At 38.9% G+C, this 21,105-nt stretch overlaps 1 protein-coding gene across 1 annotated transcript in view; it reads left to right on the forward strand.

Annotated features, from left to right (window-relative positions):
• Window positions 1-21,105, forward strand: part of DOCK4 (dedicator of cytokinesis 4) — a 494,753-nt gene that overhangs the window by 225,190 nt on the left and 248,458 nt on the right. The window contains 2 exon segments of the mRNA XM_017878678.1: window positions 2,991-3,075; window positions 10,555-10,706. Of these exon segments, the coding sequence (XP_017734167.1) occupies window positions 2,991-3,075; window positions 10,555-10,706 (237 nt within the window).

The raw sequence follows: 21,105 nt of genomic DNA on the forward strand, positions 1-21,105 counted from the left end.
AAAAAAAAAAAAAAAAAAAAAAAAAAAATGATACTTCTTCAGTTTTATGAAAGAAAATGATGGCAGAATGAAAAGAAGAAGGAAGGAAAAACATTAATTATGACTGAATCATGATTCAGTTTTTGACTTACGTAAGTTCTGGCTTGTACTTTGGGCAGTTCTGTGGCTAACTTATGGTAAGTCGGTAAAACATTGATGCATGAAAATGAGCAGTATAATTTATTTAGATCGTCTTCAACTTCATGAATTTTCTGAGCTATGATTCTGTTTTCTTTGAAATTCTTTGACTGTTTATTTTAAAATAACTTACAGTACAGAGATTATGAATTTACCTTATTCCTTTAAGTATACATTTGTTTTCTTATTGAATAGTGCTCATGGAAAGCAAATTAAGATAATCTCTTGCCTATTAAACTAGATGAAATTGTCCTGCAAAATAAGCCAGCAGCACATAAATCTCTGGATGAACATCAATTAATAATGTGTTCCATCTCATGTTGTATATCAAACTATTGAAGAGTAGTGAAGAGAAGCCCTCTTGATGTGGGAAACTTAGGAAGAAGAGATCATTAATCTCATTTCCGAACAGGGCCAGCAAAAGAATTGGTCTTGCCTAGGAACCTCAGACAGCACTAAAATAATGGTACATGTTTCTGTTGCCCATAGAATCCTACAACACCATGTTCTTTGACTTTTCTGCTAAGATTATGTGGGAGGAGGCAATCAGTTAATCCTTTCTTCTTGGTCACAGAGTAGTTTAGTGACTGAGTTGATATAAAACATGATGCTCTCCCTGTGTGATCTCCTCTCATCTTCTCTCTCCCATGCTTGCCTCATTTCTCCTTATTCTTTGTAAAGCACTTCTTTGATTTTACTCTGTAGGCTAGGAAACCTCAAACCATGGGAAGATATACCTAGGAATTAACAAAATCAAATAGAAACAAATAAGATTCTTCATAACCAGGACGCCAGGAAGCCAACAGAAGCTGAGCAATCAAGACTATGGGAGAAAAATACTTGTAGATTACAGGTTTCTGAGGCTGCAGAATTTCTGCATTCATTCTGCAGCCATGTAGGTCACCTGTGTTCACGTATCTTAGCTTCCTCCTGCGTGTGACTGATGTCTGAATTTCCAAGTTCAAATTCTCAAAGAGGGAATCTTATTGATAGCCAATGTCTAATACTCCTGTTTGGGCTGAGCATTTTATACCAGCCTCTCATAAGCTGCTGGCCAGCCTTTGGGTTATTTGTCCTTAGGTCAGGTGCTTACCCATGGTCCAGTCAGGTGCGGCTTAGGAAGGGGAGATGGTCAAATGACTACCTTGTCTACCACCACCACTCTCAGCAGAGAATGTGGGTGGAGCAGCTTCTGATAGAAGGAGCTATGAGTAAGACAGGTATCACACATGGTTATATGCCCTCTTTCCTTTGCTAAATGATCTTCATCAGCAATATTGACCCAGTGTCAGATGATAACTTACACTGTAGTACAGTGGTTCTCTTTCAGAAGGGAATGGAGAATGGAGAATAGACCCTATCAGAATCCCTGGTGAGATACAGCAAGGGGGAACATGGACATTTTGAAAACAAATCACGGTGCTTGTTGTGAGTTAAAAATTCAACTAACATTAAATAATGGGTGTGTGAATTTTTCTCTAGGTTTCCCAAAGAGAAACATCATTTAGGAAAATTGAGAAACTGTTTTAGTATCTGAAAGACAGCTCCTACTGTCAAGGAGGTGACAGCTTTCTAATCTTCTTAAGAACAAATAGCCCTCAGGGTAGCTGGGGCAGTGCCTGGCTTGAAGTAGGTGCTGAATTAATAAATTTTACTTATGAAACCTTAATGAGATTTTTGGGGAGGGCATGGAAGAATTTCAGGTTTTTTTAAATACAAAAGTAAGCAAGCTGTGGTTCTATAATTGGAAGTGTGATGCCAGAAGGCTTCCGTGTTAGAAAGAGTGGTGATGTGAAAGGGATTCAGAACAAGTGATCCTCAGAGAACTGAGCATGCGGTCTTGGATGTGGTGGTTGAGAGGCTCTGTTAGAGAAGAGGGTATCTTGGCCTTGATCAATAGGGCATTACACAGGCATTGTGTAGCCTTTGAAATGATTATGGAGGGTTAAGGAGATGAACAGAACTGTGTGGCATTGGTGTCAGCATTGTAATGTGGGTGCCCTGGAGGGGATTATGCTAGGAAGGTCGCTAAAGGGAAGCTAACCAGAATAGAATTAGACTCATGTTCCTCTGTTGATGGGAAGACATCACAAGTCAATTGCCACACTTGGTACCTCTGAGGCTGGATATAACCTTAGAATACTTCTCAGCACAGCAAGCCACATGTCAGCCACAATGAAATCTGACATAAAGGGTTAATTTAAACTCTTCTGCCGGCCCAGGCCCACAACTCATTCCCCATTTCCATTTCCTGCCTTTACTGAGTTTTTCCTAATGACTGACCTCAGAATTTGCTGTAAATAAGGACCATGCACAAGTTGCCAGAGATTCATATAAGAAATGTGTTGCCTCTGGGCACAGCTAGGTATACTGGTGCTAGGTAAAATTCTAAAGGCCAAATTTCCCTCCCCTCAACTCCAATTTCTAGAACCACATGATGTCTAGCTCTAGTTTCCATTCACTCCAGTGTGGAAGGCCTTCTCTTGTGATAATTTGAAGGGTGCTGAAGGCTTCACACCATATGGTGCTGAGGCCCCCAGTGGCAGGAGCACTCCACTGAGAGTGCCAACCCATCCCTCCTGGATTTGCTTGTCTTTCTCACCTTCTGTGTTTCAAGTTTTGCCCAGTGTCCAGCCAAGTTATGTTGTCTACCCCAACTGTGGTAACAAGTCACACAAGGTAAAAACTATGGGTGAGAGAAGCATGGTGGGTGATATACGTAATTTCCAAGTGATGTAGTAAAAAACAATTGTTTTTTAACGTATTTTCATGGAGATAACTTTTCCCCCAAACTTTTGCAATTTGTTTTCTAGACAACTGGGACTGGACCTGGTGCCTAGGAAAGAGTATGCAATGGTGGATCCAGAAGACATCAGCATTACTGAGCTCTACCGATTGGTATGTGCAGGAAATCTTGGCTCCCAGCCTCCCTGCTAATTTTCTGGTTTCCATGACACTCCTCATACTTGCTTGATTTTGTAAGAACAGGATGTTCCAGGATTAATTTAGAGAGAGTAAAAAGACTTGAGAGCTGAGGTGACCGTGCCCTCAGTACAGTACTGAGACACTTTACCTGTCTAAGAATAACGTGGTACTCTCCAGTGGGCCCTCAACGCCCAGGCACCAGGAAGTCAATACAAAGACGTTTTCAGTTCTTTTGTAAATCTTTCTACTTTTTGCCTAGTCTAGTGAAATGTTTACAAGTCACGCATAGTTATCTGTTGTGTTTGAGGACCATGCTGTGACTAACGGTGTCTAGTCTTAGCTCAGCAGCGTGTTAACCCTCCTCCTGCCCCCATTAGCTCTATATACATAGTGTGTGTGTGTGTGTGTGTGTGTGTGTGTGTGTGTGTGTATACGTACATAATAGCACTATATACACCACCTACTGAAACAGTCTCCTCCTTAGTCTTCAACTGCTGGACTTACACCCACCCTTCCCAGACTCCAATCCATTCCTAAGTACTGAAGCCCGTGAATCATCCTAAAATATTTGATCATATTGCCCATCATGGTCTCACTTATGACTTGAGTTTTTTTTTCTAGTTACATGGTAAGTTAAAGTCCTGTTTTTTTGCTTGGCATCCAGGTTCCCCAAATCTGGTCCAATCTGCCTCTGTTTAGCCTTGTATTCTTAAATAATTGTATGAAATGTACCTAATATCTTGATATTAGCTAAGTTCTGAAAATCCAAAATCAGAGAAGAGGTGGTTGGGATGGGCTTTCGAAGACCATCACCCTAAGCATAATTGTACTTTGATCTCATTACTGCTACTTCTTACCATAAAGTTCAAAGAAGGACTGCCTATCGGAAATAGTAGACTCCTTTTTGGATGATCCTGCCTCTTTTGACATATCTTTCCAAGCTTATTTTTCTGATAATAATGAGATATTCTTAACCTGAAGATTATCCATATCTGAAAAACGTGTAGGAAAATTTCAGTAAGTCCACTGGGGATGTGTCTGATTTAAGAAGGCAGTTCTTAATATTGCTTTCAGATTTTTCCATGATCATCAAATTGATATTCAGATTATCTACACTTCATTGTGTCATTTGGAATCAATTCCATTTTTTAGAGGATATTCTTTATGGTATATTGAATTTCTTCAGAGTGGTGTTGTGTGCTGCTTGCCTTCATGACATCAGTGCTAAACAGAGTATCTGGCATGTAGTGAGAACATAGTTAGAGGTCAGTTAGTGGGAGGCGAAGAAGGAAAAATAAGAGCATTCCACATTAAAGTCATCACTGCCTCTTAGCTTACATAACAAATATAATCTGTACAGTTTGTCAGTCATATCCTCTGATGTGGCGTCTTTATTTTTGTCCATTTATTTAACTTATTGAACATCATATGCTGTCACTTTTAAGAACATCTCTCACTTAATTTTTAAGTTCCTTTAGGGAATGCACTGTATATACCGCTATATGTTCAAGATAGTCTTGTACAGTGCTTTTGCACTTAGTAGGCACCCAGTCAATGCTTTGGAGATCATTATGGTATCATGAAAAGACTGTGGATTATTGGCTCCAAACAAGTACGTTTGCAATCTGTCTCTTTCTTTTACCAGTTATTTGGGTCTTGGATTTATTATTTAATCTCTCAAAGCCTCAGTTTATTCATCTACTAAATGAGGAAATAATTACTTTCATGTTTATTATGAAGATTAGATAAGAAAATATATGTAAAATGCCTTTCCTTGACAGATAATATTTGCACAACACGTAAGCATTTAGTCAGTTTTCATTCCTTTCTTTTCTTTATTTCATCTGCATTGGAGAGCCAACAGGGTAAAAATAATTGATGCCTCATATTAGGGTTAGATTTGGCTGTGTCATGAAAAAATAAAAAGTAGAAGGTAAAACATGATGGAAATTTATTTCTTAAAGTATACAAGTTTAGAAACAGGAATTTCTGGGTTTGGTTGTGGTTTTATGGTGTGAAAAGGAATCTACAGCCTTATCTTTCTATACTGAACATGGCTTCCATCACCAAGAACACCTCTAAGTGCAGTATAGCTGCAAGAATTCTAGCCATCATATTTGCATTCCAGGCAGTAGGAAGGAGACAGGTTTCTCTCAGTTGATTCAAATACTTTAATGAACCTTTCTGGAAGTTCCACACAACACTTGGACTTACATTTTATTGGCAGAGCATAGGCACACCCCTGTATTTAGTTGAGTATGTCAGGTATTGGATGAATAACTGATGTCTGACACAAATATATTTTATTTTCCTGAGTTTGAATTTGTGCATATGTAATTTTGTCTCTTCTTTTCATGTAACATTATATATGGGATGGCAAATTGATTTCACCTCTTTCGGCATTCCAGTTTATTGGTGGTGGCTGCCTAGAGTGCAGTGTTGATAAGATTCCAGGGTCTCATCGATTAGCAGTGTTGGCCTTTGGTGGGAAAGACAGCAGGTGATATTTTAGTATGTTACAGCTGAGATCCTAGTTCAAAGCCTTCATTTTACAGATGAAGAAAATAAAACGTGATTTGACATGAAAACTTATTTTCTCCTCAGTGCTGGTTGCACTTGACTGTTTCCAAAACAAAGACAGTAGCCCAAGAACAACTCAAATAATTATCAGCTTCAGAAAAGCACGTGCTTTTCTTTAAGACAGTTTCTTTTTCTTCCTTTTTTTCCTCTTCAACTTTTATTTCAGGTTCTAGGGTACATTTGCGAGTTGTGCAGGTTTGTTACATAGGTAAATGTGTGCCATGGTGGTTTGTTGCACAGATCAACCTGTCACCCAGGTATTAAGCCTAGTATCCATAAGGGAGTTTCTTTTTCAAGTTTCTGTTTCTATCCTGGCCTAGCAATAATAAGATTCTCTGTAGCCCTGGTGTTTTTCTCTGTTCAACATGAAAGTGACTATTGATTTCACCAGGGAGAGTTGGGAGGTACCATCACCAATCCCTTGTTGTTGTTTGGCAGTTCATTGTCACTTTGGGTCGGTTAAATGGCCCAACACAGAGGACATTTGATTAATTGTTGCTGCTTTTCTTCTTTTACTTCTTCCTAGTCAGTGTTATGTTTGAAACACAAGTCTTTGCATCTTACCAAATTCGTATTGCATCATTAGAAAAAAAAGTCTCACTTTAGGTTCTTGATAGCCCTGTTAGCAGATCTTTCTCACCTAATTGTGTTCATGTAAGCAGGAAAAGTGCTAAACCTCACGGTGTTAGCATATGTCCACTTAGATATTTTGGTTTAGTGCCAAAGGCAGGATTTCAATCCTTCTATAAATAAAGGGAACCTTATTAGCCAGCTTCTCTCCTATTTGTGCCTGCAGGTTTCTATCTTTTTGGAAACCTTTCTTGGTTTTGTAAGATCATGCATCTGCTTACTCTGCAATCCTTAGAAGGTTAGAGTAGCAGATCTCAGATGGAACACAGTGGTTCTCACATGCAATTTCAACCCAAGGGGATATTTGGCATTGTCTGGAGACATTTTTGATTGTCACAACAGGAGATGGGAAGGAGAGATACTATAGGCATCTGGTAGGTAGAGGCTAGGAAAAGCTGCTAGATGTCCTACACAGCCCAGGACAGCCCCTATAACAAGGAAATATTCAGCCTAGTTGTCAATAGCCCCGAGTTTGATAAACCCTGATGTAGACAGTTCATTCAATAATTAATGCATTGTTTGAAGATTAAAAATTTGAGTCAGTTAAATAAATCTTTAGGATGAATCTGTTTCTTCCCCTAATCAAAGAGATAGTTCAACTGTTAAGCACAGAGTAACTGGTAGGTGCATTTGTAGTCACAAATTAACTCAAGCTCTTGAAGTGTGAACCTGACTTTTTAATTTTATTGTAATAATACTTTCACAGAGATTTTTTAGCAGTTTGCCAAAGTACTGAATTACCAAGAGAAAAGAAAGTAATCATAACCTACTAAGTCCAGATGGGTCCTAGACCTGAAAGAATGGTGGGGATGGGAAGAGGAGTATTTTCAGTGCTGGAGTGTGCCGGATATGAGGGCCCATGTTAAATGTGCAAAGGGCAGAGTCAGGCAGGCTTATTACTAGCATGCATTCAAAGAACAAAAGTTCCAAGGCCATCATTACTCAAAAGACGCAACAATACATTGTTTAGTTTGCTGTGATTTGCATCTGTCTGCACATGATCCGGATCAGTGATTCTCAACCCTCATTGCCCATTAGAATCACCTGGGGAGCTTTTAAAACTACCGGTCTCTGGACCCCCCCCCAGCCCCTAGAAATTCTAATTTAATTGTTCTGAGATAAGACCTGGGCATAAGTATTTTTTAAAAGCTCTCTTGGGGACTCTAAAGTGCAGCCAAGGTTGAGGACCACTGATCTAGATATATTGGATTCATTGCACGAGTAAAGGAGCTAATTTTTTCTCCTTAATTCTTAGTGAATGTCATGATTGATGCAGGGAACTTTGAACTGTTTGAGGTTAAGAGCGGATATCTCCTTAAGGTCTATTATTTTCATAAGGTTTTTACATCTGTTTCTGTAGCTCTGGCCTTTAGTAGTCATTCAGTTCTTCATAGTAGCTTGTGCTCTGTTACCCTTTTAAGTAAACATATGTTTTTCTTTTAAGTAAATCAGTAAATATGGTAGCAATTCTGATGGGGTGGAGGGGGGATGGGGATGCCTTGTGAGTTAGAGATGTATTTTTATGAACATATGATGCCACTTTTGCCACAGTTAAAAAAAAATTTGTTGGCCGGGCGCGGTAGGCTCAAGCCTGTAATCCCAGCACTTTTGGGGAGGCGAGACAGCGGATCACGAGGTCAGGAGACGAGACCATCCTGGCTAACAGGTGAACGTCTGTACTAAAAAATAAAAACTAGCGGCGAGGTGGGGCGGCGTAGTCCCAGCTATCGGGAGGCTGAGGCAGGAGAATGACATAAACCGGCAGTGTGAGCTTGCAGTGAGCTGAGACCGGCATGCACTCCAGCCCCGGGGCGACAGAGCAAGACTCCCGTCTCAAAAAATAAAAATAAAAAAAAAAATTTGTTAAGGGCACAAAGTAGAGAACCTTTACGAAAAAAGCCAAAATGTTCTTCTTTCTACAGTTTAGAATAATTTTTCTTTGGGAGTCTATTACTGATATAATGACGATTGATGGGGTGCTGACGAGTTGATGGGTGCAGCACACCAACAGTGGGCACAGTACTGATTATGTAACAAACATGCCAAGTTTGAATATACCCTAGACTTAAAAAAAAAGTATAATAAAAAAAATAAAATAAAAAATAAAAAATAAAATAAAAAATAAAGAATATTTTTTTCAGAACTTCCCACACATGCCTCAATGCTTAGGTCTACTTTTAAAATGACTTACTTACTCTCCACTTTTACAAAAGAGATTCCCAGTGTACCTGTTGAGTATACAGTGATTATAGATGAATTTAGCTGAATTTTTTCTACCCTTTGCTTCTCAAGTAGTTCAAAATAAAAGTTTTAACTTTTAAGCATGAAAAAATTCTAATGATTTTATGTTGCGTTAACACTTGTAAATTTACATGACATTTTGGCTTCAAAATTTGGTCATTCAGTAGTTTTGAACTCAAAGGCGTAAAAGATAGCTAATGTAGACATGAGGTCATTTATGCTTCAACAAAGGCTGTGGCTCTGTTACAATGAAATTGAAATCCCTGAACTATTTTTTTTAATTGTCAAAGTGATCCAAAAGAGGTAGTTTTTTAAAATTAGTCTGTGCTATGAAAGTGATAATCTTCCACGTTCTTAGCACCTGTTCTATTAATACACAACCCTAGCCACATATTTTTTCCTGTACTCTTATCCTGAGTCAGTATTACTTGAAGTATGGTCCAAGAAATGGCTGGACCATGAACTGTTGGTCCAACTTTACAAATGACAAGTAAATGATTAGAAACCTTTATGGCATTTGACATTGCCATGGCATTTTTATTGTATTTCTTGAAAGAATCAGTCTGCAGCGAGTCACAGGGAGAAACAACCTGGTCCCTCACTGCAAGCAGTTTGAGGAGCTCTAACCTAGATAGGTAAATTCTGCACCCTCCTTAACTCTCAGCTAAAGTGCCATTTTCCCAGGACACCTGCCCAGTCTCATGTCAAATTCCCACTTTTATACTCTCGTCATAATCTGGATCTTTAGGCCGGGCGCAGTAGCTCACACCTGTAATCCCAGCACTTGGGCAGGCTGAGGCAGGAGGATCGCTTGAGTCCAGGAGTTCAAGACCAGCCTGGGCAACATGGTGAAACCTTGTCTCTACAAAAAATATGAAAATTAGCTGGGTGTGGTAACACATGCCTATAGTCCCAGCTACTCTGTGGGCCGAGGTGGGAGGATCTCTTGAGCCTGGGAGGTAGAGGCTACAGTGAGCTGAGATGATGCCACTGCAGTCCAGCCTAGGCAGCAGAGAAAGATACTGCCTCAATAATAATAATAATAATAATAATAATAATCTGGGTCTTTGCTTCATTCGTCACAGTGCAGTTTTACATGTGTATGTGTGACAATTTTGTTAATGTCTGCTTCCCTTGGTAGATAGATGCTCTGTGAAGGTGTGAACTATTTCTGTTTTTGCTTCTCATTGTGTTCCCAGGGCTTGGTACCTAGCAGATACTTGAATGTATGTTGGATGAATGATCATCCCCATATTATCCTCCTTCCTCGACTTGTGGATGATTCTTTTTCTCCCTCAACATGTGGGAACTCACATCTTGTCTTGTTGCCCAAGTTGAGCCTGCACTGGCTGTATTGAGGAAGGGACTCAAGGTGGACACAGATGCTATTCTTAGCTTTAGACACCTTTCTGGCTTTCCTAGGTCTCTCCCTATAACTCCACAGCAAGTTAGAAACTATGATTTGCCACAGCCTGTCTCAGACAACTACCACAACTTTACAATTTAATATCACCTAAAAGAACTTTTAATTATGAGTAATGAGAAGTTATAACTTAGACATAATTTAGTCTGTTCTTTAAAAAGATGACTAATAATTTGTTCTCATCTTGGGAGTTGATAAGGGAGCAAAAGAATCCTTTGAACTTCCTGCTTCCTGAATCTACTCAGTGAGTTGTTATTTTCACATTAATGATTTTAAAAATTCTTCAAGCAAGGTTCCTTGATAATCTATAAACTTCACAGTTTCTTATTTTAGAAGTTGGAAGAAAATTTGAAATTTAACATCCAAAGTTAAATTGGATGTCTTCCGGACTATTTCTCTGTCTATAGTCCAAAAGACATAGAATGTATATTTTGCTGTGGATTTAGATACCAAATCCACAGCAAAATAAAAAGTATGGCATAGGACATGACAGTCACCCCATAGCTAACTAGTTTGTTGGGTCCTATTATTTCCTTCAGTCCATGCTGATCATGTTTTTGTTGGGGGGTGTCATTCAGATGGAACATCGACATCGGAAGAAGGACACCCCAGTGCAGGCCAGCAGTCACCACCTCTTTGTCCAGATGAAGAGCCTCATGTGTTCCAACCTGGGAGAGGAGCTGGAGGTCATCTTCTCACTCTTTGACAGTAAAGAGAACCGGCCAATCAGGTACCTGCACGTGGAGATAAGGTTTCAGTGTCTCCCCTATGTTAGAATGGTGCATATTTGTGCTTCGCAAGCTTTAAGATATATGATCTTGTATACTTTTTACTCTATCAGCCTCAATTTTCTCACCAGTAGAACTCTGAGTTTCTAAGCTCCCTGTTCTTTGGATGTTTCTGTGAGGGATGATGAATGCAGCATTCTTTGAAAAATTCAGAAGGGCTATAGAATCAGAATAATCGATATTAGATGGAAGTATGGCATGGATATCAAGTCTGTTATTTGTTTTAATTATTTTGTATTGGCAACATGAAGCAAATACAGATTCTCTGGAGAAGTTTGCTTATCACAGTCAGCATGCTGTATCTTTCAGATTTTCAGTAAACCATTCTGTTATTCTTATCCTATCTGGATCAAATGGTTTAAAGAGACAACTAAATACTTAGAAACCTTCCCATTAAAGTTTCAGAGCTGTGAGATGAAACCAATTTTCACATATTTCTTTTTCTTTCTCAGTTCTCTGAGTCTTACCTATTACAGTTCTCTTTTGGTTCTCTTTTCTCTTTTAGTATTTAGGAAAAGACATATAGTGTATCTTTTCGTTGTTACTCGGAAGTCTCAACTCTTATTAAAACTTTTTTGTCTAAAATTTTTAATATTTGTTTTAAAGTTAAGCACAAAACTTGCCATCTTTTAGATTAAAAATTTCACAGTTAAATTGAGAATTCGAATTGAATCACACAAATCACACATAATGACCCAACTGTACCATGCTTTAAAAAAATACTTTTCAATAAACAGTCACAATTTTAGGCAATACCGAGTCTCATATGTACACACTCGCATATATATACACACACATATATACACACACGTATATGCATTCACATATATATACACACATGCGTGCGTGTACGCCCACACACACACATATAAGTGTGTATGTGTGTATGTGTGTGTATATATATATGTATCTTTTTTTTTTTTTTTTTTTTTGAGATGAAGTCTTGCTCTGTTGCCCAGGCTAGAGTGCAATGGTGTGGTCTCAGCTCACTGCAACCTCTGCCTCCGGGGTTCAAGTGATTCTCCTGCCTCAGCCTCCTGAGTAGCTTGCCCAGCTAATTTTTGTATTTTTAGTAGAGACGGGTTTCACCATGTTGGCCAGGCTGGTCTCGAACTCCTGACCTCAGATGATCCACCCACTTCGGCCTCCCAAAGTGCTGGGATTACAGGCATGAGCCACTGTGCCTGGCCTATTATTTTACACACAGAAAATAATCTTGGAGTAATTCTTTTCTGGTAAAGTAGTTTTCTTTTTCTAGGGAATATGTGTGAAGTTTTTTAAATGCAGTTACAATCATAAAATCTTTGTTGAATTAACTTATATCTTAGTCATTATCTACTAGTAAGTGTACTTTTTATTTCTTGACAGTGGACTATGACCATAGAATTTAGAAAGTGGTGTTTTTGTGCACCAGGGACAAAATTTATGAGGTGTGGAAATAGCAGTGGTAATACAGTTTTAAAATCTACTTTCTACACTATTAGAAGAAATGAATCAGTGTGTTAAAAGAACTTTGCCTCTTTACAAATCAGCACTACTAAAAAGGGAAGTAAAAGGCATAAAAAACTGATCCAAGTTACACTTTAGAAATGTGGAAGATTATTTAGAGATACTTGTTTATATGTTGAAGTGTGTCTGGTTTATGGGTAGTGTAGTTTACAAAATCTTTATAACATTGTCTGTATAATATGTGATCTCTTTAATATGCTTTATAAACTATATGGAATGTAAAAGGAAGAACTGAAGTTATTCTTTTGCTCATTTCTGTTAAAGTTTTTTTGTTTGTTTGTTTTTGTTTTTGTTTGAGACAGAGTCTTTCTCTGTCACCCAGGCTGGAGCTCAGTGGCACATTCTCGGCCCACTGCAACCTCCACCTCCTGGGTTCAAGTGATTCTTGTGCCTCAGCCTCCTGAGTATCTGGGATTACAGACACCCGCCACCACGCCCAGCTAATTTTTGTATTTTTAGTAGAGACAGGGTTTCACCATATTGGCCGGGCTGGTCTTGAACTCCTGGCCTCAAGTGATCCCCCCACCTTGGCCTCCCAAAGTGCTGGGATTATAGGCATGAGCCACTGTGCCTGGTCAGCTGTTAAGCTAAAGTTTTTGTGGAATACAAACTCCCCTTTGCCACTAGTGCTCAAATTACATTATCATAGGATTGTAGTAATGTGGGATTAATATTAGCTTGTCTCTAAATGTCATCTCATTGTAAACATTTTCCAATTTTCTCAAACATTCTAAATAGGTATTGATCTTCAGAGTGCCCCTTATTTTATTCCTATATCCTTAGCAAAAGTAAGATAATAACCCAGGTACAGGGTCTGCCAAAATGGTTCAAGCCAGGAGCTGTATAGTTTTTCTGGTCTGTGATGTGGCTGGGCTGCCATGCCTGCCTACTTTCCCTGGGTCTCTCCCTCCGCTTTTCCCTCTCTCACTTCTGCCTTCACCCTCCCCTTTTGTCACCCTCCTCCCCATCCCTTTTCCTCCTCCTCTCTCTACCCCCTCCACCACATAAACACACACACACACACACACTCACACACTCCTTCAATATCTCACCTGATCTGTAATGATCCTAGGAGAAATCAAGTCAATCCCTTCCTACTGCTTCTCCTTACTGCGTTTGGTTATCTGTGGCTCTCACCTCTCAAACTCACGATCACCATGAAGGTAATTGGCCAAAGAATAAGAATCACAGGCCGGGCGCGGTGGCTCAAGCCTGTAATCCCAGCACTTTGGGAGGCCAAGATGGGTGGATCATGAGGTCAGGAGATCGAGACCATCCTGGCTAACATGGTGAAACCCCGTCTCTACTAAAAACTACAAAAAACTAACCGGGCGAGGTGGCGGGTGCCTATAGTCCCAGCTACTTGGGAGGCTGAGGCAGGAGAATGGCATAAACCCGGGAGGTGGAGCTTGCAGTGAGCTGAGATCCGGCCACGACACTCCAGCCTGGGCGACAGAGCGAGACTCCGTCTCAAAAAAAAAAAGAAGAATAAGAATCACAATATATGCTTACTAGATGTTTGGAACAGCCTCAGATTTATCTTCTTGATGTTTCTGAGGTCTCAGGCCACACAGTGATTGTTTTCTTTTAGGAAGTGTTCAAAACCTTGTAATGAGTCAGTTTGGTTCAAACTGCTGGGAACACAGGGCAGTTCACCGTCCCTGCATGAAGAGGCCTTAGGATGCACAGATCTGAAGACTGGGCTTGACTCTTGTCTCTGCAGTTGATGGTGACTCTGCAACCCTGACCCCTTTACTTCCTTCTATTTTTTTTTCTTTCATCTTGGAACTGCTAACAGTTCTTGCTGCCTTCATCCCACCTGGCATAGGTAATGAGTATCAAATGTCTGCATCTTCTCAGAAAAAAGTACTGTGAATGTGAGATGTGATTTTAAGGCATTGTTATATTTCTTCTTATTTATGAGTGTTTTAAAATTTTGTATTTCTTTTAAACTTTTTATTTTAGAAAAATTTCCAACATACATAGAAGTAGACTATTGTAAGGAACCCTTATGTACCCTCCACCAGCTTCAACAACTATTAACAAAGTTTGATCTTGTTTTAACACATTCCTTTCCAATTTTTGTCTTTACCCTAGATTATTTTGAAGCAAATTTCTGACCTCATAATATTTTCAAATGTAAAAAAGGGAACTCTAAAGGAATTATCATCTAACAAATTAATATGCCTTTAACATCATCAAATATTCATTTGCCATTGGATTCAGATTTCCCCTATTGACTCATAAATATTGTTTTACAAATTGTTCAAAGTGATATCCTAATAAAGTCCATATGTTGCAGATAAGTCTTATACATAAATTTCAGCTCTAGCTTCCCTCTTCCTCTTAAATTCCTGGAACTTACTTGTCATTTGGTTTATTTCTTTTTGAGAGTTCAAAGTCTAATTGCAAACACTGAAAATCAGTGGACAAAAGATAGTATAGTTAAGTGAATGCTTGTGTTATTAACTAGGAGGGTTAGTGCTACAATTTACAAAAAGTAAAATGCCAGAGGAAAAGAAGTCATTATACGAAAAAGACACTTGCACACTCATGTTTTTAACAGCACAATTTGCAATTGTATTAGTATGGAACCAGCCCAAATGCCCATCAGTCAATGAGTGGATAAAGAAAATGTGACATACACACACACACACACACACACACACACACACACACACATATATATATGTGCGCCATGGAATACTACTCAACCATGTAAAGGAATTAAATAATGGCTTTCGCAGCAACCTGGATGGAATTGGAGACAATTATTCTAAGTGAAGAAACTCAGGAATGGAAAACCAAACATCGTATGTTCTCATTCGTAAGTTGGAGTTAAGCTATAAGGATGCAAAGGCATAGGAATGACATGATAGACTTTGTGAACTCCAGGGAAAGGGTGGGAGGGGGTGAGGGATAAAAGACTACACATTGGGTACAGTGTACACTGCTCAGGTGAAGGGTACACCAAAATATCAGAAATCACCACTAAAGAACTTCTTCATGTAAAAAATTAAAAAAAATAAAAACCAGAAGGACAGAGAACTAGAGATGTGATAAAACATATGATAAGTGTTAATGATAGAATCTAGATAGTATGTATATATGTGTTCACTAGAAGTTTTTTTATTTCTTTATATTTAAAAGTTTTCATAATGCTAAAATCTTAAAAAAAAAAAAAAAGTAAAATGCAGTCTAAATGATCTTTGTGGCTTCAGTCTGGCCATTGATCACAGAATGTTACCTTGTCCAGGTACGGGTGGAGGGAATAACATGTGTAAAACCTGTAGAGGATGGATTAGGAAACAAGGTGTTTATTCCTCACATAAGACAGATAACTGGTTAGTACTTTGAAAAAAAAAAAAATTATCCTTTAAGAAGCAAACAGCCAGCATTTATTGAGCACTAACCATCTGCCATACTCTGTTCTAAGTGCTTTAAGTATATTATTAGCACCAATTTTATAGATGAGGAAGCCAAGGCACTGAGAGGCTAGAGAAGAAGACCAAGCTTCTGTAAGTGGCAAAAGGCTGAGCAGAGCTTCAGACCCCATGCTCTGGCCCAAAACCTGCCCTCTGAACCACAACACCAGCAGTCACATCAGAATCACTGCCTAAGTGCTTCAGTATTTGTCTGAAAGTTTCCATAGTTGAACAGGATTTTATTGGCTAGAATTGGAGCTTTAGAGACTGAAAGTCTTAATAATAAATTGTTATGAATTCTTGATAATGGTAATTCTGAAATTGATATAGGGCCTCAGAAATCGTCTGTGCTATAGAAGTTGGGTTTTAAAATTGAGTCCTTCTCAAAATACTTTAAGAATAGCAAAGTGGCTCCTCTAGCTACCCATGATGTGGAAAGGAAAGAAGGCCAAGAAGAAGAAGGTGTCCCTGACCCCTGCTGTCTTGAAGAAGAGGAGGTCAAGAAAGTGATACATCCCCTGTTTGAGAAAAGGCCTAAGAATGTTGGCATTAGACAGGACATCCAGCCCAAAAGGCACCTCCCTGGCTTTGTGAAATGGCCCCGCTATATCAGGTTGCTGTGCCAAAGAGCCATCCCCCATAAGTGGCTGAAAGTGCCTCCTGCAATTAACCAGTTCACTCAGGCCTTGGACCACCTAACAGCTACTCAGCTGCATAAGCTGGCCCACAGGTACAGACCAAAGACAAAGCAAGAGAAGAGGCTGTTGGCCCAGGCTGAGAAGAAAGCTGTGGCAAAGGGGATGTGCCCACTAGGAGACTACCTGTTCTTTGAGTAGGATTAACACTGTCACCACCTTGGTGGAGAACAAGAAGGCTCAACTGATGGCGACTGCAGATGACATGGATCCCATTGAGCTGACTGTCTTCCTGCCTGCCCTGTGTCATAAAATGAGGGTTCCTAACTGCGTTATCAAGGGGAAGGCAAGACTAAATGTCTAGTCCACAGGAAGACCTGCACCACTGTTGCTTCCACACAGGTTAGCTCAGAAGACAAAGGAGCTTTGGCTAAGCCAGTGGAAGCTATCAGGACCAATTACAATGACAGATATGATGACATCTACCATCACTGGGGAGGCAACATCCTGGGTCTAAAATCTTTGGTGCACATTCCCAAGCTGGAAAAGGCAAAGGCTAAAGAACCCACCACTAAACTGGGCTAAATGTGCACTGTTGAGTTTTTTGTACATAAAAATAATAATTCTTAAAAAAAAAAAAAAAGCAAAGTGGCATCAATTCTTTATGCTAGTGATCAAAATCTTAGATTAAGTACTTAGATGTGTCCAATACAAAATGAGCCAGCCTGTAAAAGTACTCCCTTTCTCGTTCATTCAGTAGAATTGTGAAGCACGTAGTATCTCCTCAGTACCAGCAAGAGTGCGTTTCCTGATAAGAACTTGTCAGTGAAGCTGGACCATATTTAGAAAGCCCACTAATTTTATCTCCAAACAATTACTGAATATCCCTGAAGGTGGCCCAGTATGTTAAGCCTGCAAAGTGTGTTTTGGACACCTCTCGCAGTGACTAAAGATTCAGGCCCATTCCAACGGCCTCCTGCTCAAACACACCTACTCCAGGCCTCTTTTCCAGTTTACCTTCCTCACTTGTTTATGTCACATCACCAGCCCAGAGTCTCCTGAAGGCACAGCCACATTGGAGCAGCAAAAATCACATACTTTTATTTGAGATGTATACAGTCTTGACACAATTTCTCTCTATAAAAGATAATTATTAGTTTTATAAAATGAGTTCTCCAGATTTTTACATGAGCCAATTGTTCTTAGAGCATATTTATCTGGTTGAAAGTTTATGATTTCCCCAGCCCTCAAGAGTATTGCTGGGAAAGGGAGGGAATCATTTCTCTGCAAATCATCTGTAATTTTATTACATTCATTTAACACTTATGTAATGCTTATTATATTCCAGGCACCATTCTGAGCTCTTTAAGAAATATTAATTTAATTAGCCCTTGTAACACTCTATAAGGTAGATACTACTAATATCCATGTTTTTATAGATGGGGAAACTGAGGCACAGAGAGTTTTTTTTTTTTTTTAAATAACTTGCCCAAGGTCATACAGCTGATATGTGGTGGAGCTGGTATTCTAACATGGCAGTTTATGTAGGAATCTGTATTCTAAATCACTGCTCTTCACCCATACTCATCATGTACAATATCTGTAAGATTCTATATTTTTCATCAACCTATTTTTACTCACCATTGTGTAATAAGGGGTCTGTCGAGGGTTTGTGGTTTTAGGAAACTAGAGTAGGAGGGACTTGACCTCGTCAAGAATTGACAGGAAAGATCCAGTAGTGAGGGAGAGGGGAAATCACTGATCGCCCAAGGTCCCTTAGGAGGCATCAGGAAACAGATTTGAGTTTGCAGGTGGGGAGATTAGCCATGGGCCAGAGAAAGGAAGAGACAAAAGAATGCAGACGTGCATAAACTGAGGTGTAGGATTGGGCATATGAGTTTTTGTTACATAAAAGCAAACTACTTAGCATTATTTGTTACTGTGTCTCCTTTAGCTTGCATTTAAAATTGGCTTCTGTACTACGTGGTGATAGAGTCATGGTGTTTGTTCATGCTTTCCATAGGTTGTGCAGCTACGGATGTGTACATTAATTCTTATCTCTGCTGTTTTGGCATATGTCAATTAATCTACAACAGACAGTAAATTTTATGGACCAGTGAAAACAACGCTGTTTACTGGTTGACTACCTCCCTTATAACTTTCATTACTTTGTTTACTGATGTACTCTAAGCCTTCATTAGTTAAAGTTGTAAATTTGTCTTGGGACTAATCTATTAATGTATTGCATTCTCATCAGAGAATATATTTAATAGGACCTGAGTGCCGCCAGTTGGTACTCAGCTGGCATAGGGCTGCTCATGCATGCGAGCTGCTGGCGTGAGCTTTTATTTGAGAAAATAGCAGCAGGGTAATACTTCTGGAAAAAGTGTTATCCCGGTGATTAAATACAAAAAGTCTTATCCTAGTAATTAAGTACAGATGAGGTTTACTGTCTGCTTGTGACTTATTCACATACTTTTGTGAAGCTAGGTATTTTCCTAACATCACGCCATTAAACTCTCCATTTTCTTGAAATAGTTCCTTTCCATATAAATTTTATATTGGCTACAATTACCTTCTATTTCGTATATCATTCCATTCTATCATTTAAGGAAAGGAAAGTAATGAATGCAATTGGTGAGGTATAAATTTTTTTTAATATGGAAATATGGATTCATACTGAAGTCTGAAATACATCTGGATATCTCTTCATCCCCAGGACACATACCTGTCTGTCATCTTGTGCTGGAGTCAGATGGCAAGAGTTCAAGTCCTGGCTTTGTCATTTAGTAGCTACATCAGCTTTGGCAAGTTAATTCATGTCTCTCAGGGCTGTTAACTTGTCTGATAAGTAGAGATAATAATAGTGCTTTCCCTATGGGGTTATTGGAGGATTAAATTTAGTGTAATACTTTCCACCTGATAATTGGTCAGTAAATCTTAGTTATTAGAATGATTGTTTTTAAAAAATAATACAGGAAATATACTTAACCAGAAATAATATGTGTTGGTTGCTCTTGAAGCCTTAAAGAAATATGTTCCAAGGAACTGGTTTTTTTTTTTTAGGTATATGGTATTATAGTTATGCAATATTTAGAGACCTACTAGTAAACAGGTAAAATGGAGTCAGAGGTATAAGATTTGCTTTAAAATACTTCAGCAATGGCAGAACAAAGAGAAAGAAAAAGCAAAAAGGAGAAAATATAAGAAAGTATGTGGAGAAAGTAAGACAAAATTTCTTGGTTATGAATTCCCTGTGATAGGTATATGAGCTCTTGGTTGAACTTCTAGCATACAGTATATATAGCTAATGAATTACCTGCTTAAAATTTATTAATGTTTTCTGTATGTAGGCCATGAAGCAATGAGAAAAGACATTTTTTTTCCCCAATCTCTTTAAAGAACATTGGATTGGTTTAGTCACTAGCCCCATAGATGATGGTCTGAATTCCATTCTGCCTAGAACAATATACTCGTTATATGAACTGACAGTTATGTTTTTCATAATGTATTTAACAAAACTTAAGAGGAATGTTTTCCTAATGGACTAGGACATTCAGTGTTATATCATACATACATTATAATAATATTCCCCTTGAAGCATGAGCCTTGACTCAGACTTAAAATAGGCAGCTTTTAGAAGATTAATAAAGATTCTGTGAGAGAAAATACCGTGTATACTTAAATTCTTAAAGGATTTTTGCCTTACAGGCAAAATCAGTACCATCTTCCTAGAAATTCTGAATACATATAGGTTTATCCTCCCAAAGGTGAGGGAATTCCAGTTGTAAGAATGCACATCACCTCTACCCATTTGCTAGTTCATTCACTCACTATGAAAGTGTAGGAGGAGTAAGTGAAGTGTTGTATGCCAGCTGTATGAGGTCCTTTGAGCGTTTGTAGAGGTTTAAAGGTGAATCCTGAAGCAATGGCAGAAGCGATCCAGACACAAGTGAAGGAATCCACTTTGAAAAAGAGGAAGGGCGCTTCTTTTATTAATGTGCAAGATGAGGGAAGTGAAATGGGTGTAAAATGCTGAGATGGAATCAAGAGACTGGGTCTGTGGCCTTGATCTTTTTTAAGTAAAGGAGGAAACAAGACCAGCTGCCATTGGAGAGCAAAAGAGAGGACAGAGAGAGCTGAGGACTGAAAGTGAGTTGTAGGAGGAAGGTAAGCAGATGTGAAGCAAATGTGTGATAGGGATCCAGCAATGCAACCCCTGGGCATGCATCTAAAGAAATGAAACCAGTGTGTCCAAGAGATACCTGCACTTCCATGTTGACTGCAGCACTATTGACAATAGCCAAGATGTGGAGTCTGCCTAAGTGTCCATCAACAGATGAATGGATAAAGAAAATGTGGTAGATATACACTTTGGAATACTATTCAGCCTTAAAAAGAAGGAAACTCTGTCATTTGGGACAACATGGATGTACCTGGAAGACATTATGTTAAGTGAAATAAGCCAGGCACAGAGAGACAAATAGTGCATGATCTCACTGACATGCAGAGTATAAAAAAAATTGAACTCATAGTAGTGGAGAGAAGAAAGGGAATTACTAGGGGTTAGGAGAGGGAATTTTGGAAAAAGAGGATACAAAATTTCAGTTAGATAGAAGGAATAAGTCCAAGAGAGCTATTGTACAACATGGTGGTTATGTTTAATAGCAATGTATTATATACTTGCACATTGCTGAGGGAGTAGATTTTAACTGTTTTCATCACCAAAAACAAACAAACAAACAAAAAAAAAAATGTGAGGTAAATCATAT

The sequence above is a fragment of the Rhinopithecus bieti genome, unplaced genomic scaffold (genome assembly GCF_001698545.2).
Source record: "Rhinopithecus bieti isolate Rb0 unplaced genomic scaffold, ASM169854v2 scaffold_10712, whole genome shotgun sequence".
Classification (NCBI taxonomy): Eukaryota; Metazoa; Chordata; class Mammalia; order Primates; family Cercopithecidae; genus Rhinopithecus; species Rhinopithecus bieti.